Source organism: Chaetura pelagica, unplaced genomic scaffold (assembly GCF_000747805.2).
Source record: "Chaetura pelagica isolate M959 unplaced genomic scaffold, ChaPel_1.0 scaffold192, whole genome shotgun sequence".
Lineage (NCBI taxonomy): Eukaryota > Metazoa > Chordata > Aves > Apodiformes > Apodidae > Chaetura > Chaetura pelagica.
This window is the reverse complement of record NW_009952570.1, coordinates 1638269-1641491: the sequence shown is the minus strand read 5'-3', so window position 1 is coordinate 1641491 and position 3223 is coordinate 1638269. Positions and strand designations below refer to the sequence as shown.

General features: G+C 46.4%; 1 protein-coding gene across 1 annotated transcript; it reads right to left on the bottom strand.

Moving 5' to 3' along the window:
- Positions 1-2095: 2095 nt before the first annotated feature.
- Positions 2096-2425, bottom strand: LOC104385129 (venom prothrombin activator vestarin-D2-like). The gene has a single exon (XM_009993541.1). The coding sequence runs from the start codon at positions 2423-2425 to the stop codon at positions 2096-2098; it is 330 nt and encodes a 109-aa protein (XP_009991843.1).
- Between the last annotated feature and the right edge of the window lie 798 nt (positions 2426-3223).

Here is a 3223-nt window from a genome sequence, read left to right as displayed (position 1 = left end):
GCTACAGAAAGAGCAGAGCAACATTTTTTACCTCTGCTGCTTTGCCTCTACCTCTGAAAAGTTTCGTCTCCTGAGCTTGCCCAGGAGAGGAGGACTCTTCTTGTGTGGGTATCTGGAAGTTGGGATTTGAGTAAGAAAGTCTCCTTTGATCCAGAGGAGCACAGCCTGTTTGCTGTGGTTCCCTGCGTGTGCTCCTGTGATGCTGGAGGGGAGGGCAGCACAGGAACACTGTGCAGGGACCAGAACTCGAGGCAGGGACTGAAGGAGGAATCCTGTGCTGCATGGAGCCTGCTGAAGGAGTTCTGCTGGTAGGACTGCTGCACCTCCTCTTGCCAGGTAAGCTTATGACATAGCAGGTGACCTCAGCTGTGTTGTTACCATGCTGTGAGTTCCAAGGATTTGGGGTTTTTCCTATTTTTAATTAATTTATTAAAAGGATGGAATTTCTTACTGCCATATTGGCAAGTGCAATTATGTATAAAATAATGGTGTAGAGTGATGCCTGCCCAGGTTCTCTTTGGCCCTTAAGGGCTGTTGGTTAGGATGGGATGGCCTTTTTTTTCTTCTCCCCCTCCCCAACTTTTTTGTAGTTCTGGCACTGTGATCCTGTAATGCAGTCATGGGGGACTCTGGGCTATTTTTAAATCTTAAAAGATACTCCCTTAGGAACGTACTCCACCCTGGTGGCATTGTGCAGTCCTAACAGTTTCTTGCCATCAAAATATAATAGTTTGGCATTGCATGCTCTCTGAGGCAACCAAAAAGGTTCTGTTGCTTTTAGAATATTGATAATTGACTTCTCCAAGGCTTTGAACAAAGCTGAGGAAAAGAATAACTAGTTAGTGTGTTTTTTTTTAATTAAAGCTTAACAGTGAATTGAAAGAAAGGTCACAAAACCAAAAGGTCTTTTTACATGGGTTGCAAAGACCTGTAAATTGCAGCAGAAAAAAGCAGCAGAGAAAGATCACTGTACAAGGACAGGAGTGGAGATGCTCCAAGGGGATGATGGGTTGGGGGCTGTTACTCTGCCCCACAAGTACTGTGTTGCACCTGCATTTCTGGCACCAAGTGTTGCTTTTAGGTATGTGAAGCTTCTGATGACATGGGGACCTCACCCACTCAGGCTGGGTGTGCGTGGTCCGTCTTCCTGTGCTTTGAAGATGATGGAAAAGCTGTTTCTTGCTGTTTGGTGATTGTCTTTCTCCCCACCATGTGTTCACGAGTGTCTGAATTACTGGTTTTAATTAAATACTGGGAGAGGTAAATTCTGTATGTGAGGGGTAGGGGTGTGTCCACAATAAAGAAAAGGGTTTTCTTCCTACTGCTACATCAGCTCTCCGTGTTGTAGTTGCACTGGGGTAGGAGCACATAGCCCATCTTCACACCTTTCCTCCCCACCAGCAGAGCTGCCCCTTCTGTGTAGCTTTCCCTTTCCCACAGACCCCAGGAATCAATGTCTTTCAGAGTTCTACCACACAAACCTATTGTTTCTCCAGTCACAGTTGGGTGAGTTCCCTCTCAGGTGGATGATCCAGTGCAGTTTGTAACACACAAACATATGGATGCTGGTTTTGTATGGGAAAACACTTGTAACTAGTAAACCCAGTTGCACTTGAGGTAACAGTTGTAGTTGGTGACAAAACTTCATGGCCCCAACTGTGGTGTTCAGCACAGTCATCACTGCCAGAACGGCACCTCCTTCCCTGAGCAACTCAGTCATATAGAGGCATTTGCTGCTGTGGGGTGTGTGTGGGCTTGAGACATGGAAAGCTGTTTTTCTCCCTTTCTGCTAGAATTTACATTGAGAGGTTGTAGTTGTCTCCTTTGTCATCTGCAAAATGGTTCTTTATTGTACACAAGTGTTCTACTCAGTAATAATGAATGAGCAATTTAACAGGTTATGGTAAACAGACAAAACATGGGGGTTAGACTCGTTGATCTTCAGAGATCACTTCCACCACCTAACGTTTATGATTCTATGTACTCAAAAATTCTTGGAAGATTTTAATTTTGCATTGTTAAGGACAGGAACTGCAAAGTGTCATAAGAGTGAAACACTGTCATAATAGAATTGTCCCTGGTATTAATACCAGCTTTAAGAAAAGTTAATGGTAAAGTTTTCCAAATCTGCTATGCTTTCCACAATCTCTTTGATCCACGGGATGTAATTGGATACTCTTGTAAAGATACTATATTTTCCTTCTTCAGCACAGCCCTCACCCCAGCTTACAATCCCCAAGAGGAACCAGGTGTTGTAGGACATGGTGAAAGGGCCACCGCTGTCCCCTTTGCAGGCGGCTGCAGCGCCATAGCTGGTGCAGACCGTTGTCGGTGAGGAGGTGCAGGGTGAGCCCTGGCAGCTCTCCAGGCTCAGCAGGGGCAGCCACACGCTCATCAGGAGGTGCAGGGGGGAACCTTTGCTCATGCATGGAGCTCCAGCCACTCACCACCCCCGTGCGGCCCTCAGAGAGCAGGGTGGCCAGGGCAGGCAGATGGGGAGCACCTGCTCAGGTGCAACAAGGCAATGTCACCGTTGTAGTTATTTGAATCATAATGTGGATGTGTCCAGCTCAGCTCCACACCAACCACCTGCTCCTGGAATTCTCTCTGATACTTGTCAAAGTCTCCTGTATCCAGGACAAGGTCAACTGTTAGGCACACTGAAGAGCCTGTATGCTGTGGTCATGGGGGATGAGGAAGGACAGTGACTTGATGCTTTGACCTCTTGTCCCAGGAGGCACAGACCAAAACACATCCTGCTTTGTATCAGTAACTGCTGCTGCTGCAGCTGTAATCTTGCAACTCAAGTTTACCAGTTTGCCCTTTAAGGGCAAAACGAAGCTGTTGTTGACTAGATGAAGAGAGAAGCACACTGTCAATGCTTTTTGGTAAGCACTGTGTTTTGAACACTTTGTCAAAGCTTTGTGTCCCTCCCCTCAGGAGCATGACATAAGCATTAAGATGCAGCTGTAAGGCTGAAGAACTGTTTCTTGTCATTTATCACAGAACCACCAAGGCTGGAAAAGTCCTGTTGAGATCACCAAGACCAGCATATGACCAAACACCACCACATCATCCAGACCATGGCAGTAAGTGCCACATCCAGTCTTTCCTTTAACACATCCAGGAATGGTGCCTCCACCACTTGCCTGTGCAGTCCATTCCAATGTTTAATCCAGTGCCCTATTCTGTTTACTCTTTTCCTTGGCTCTTTTCTGGAGGT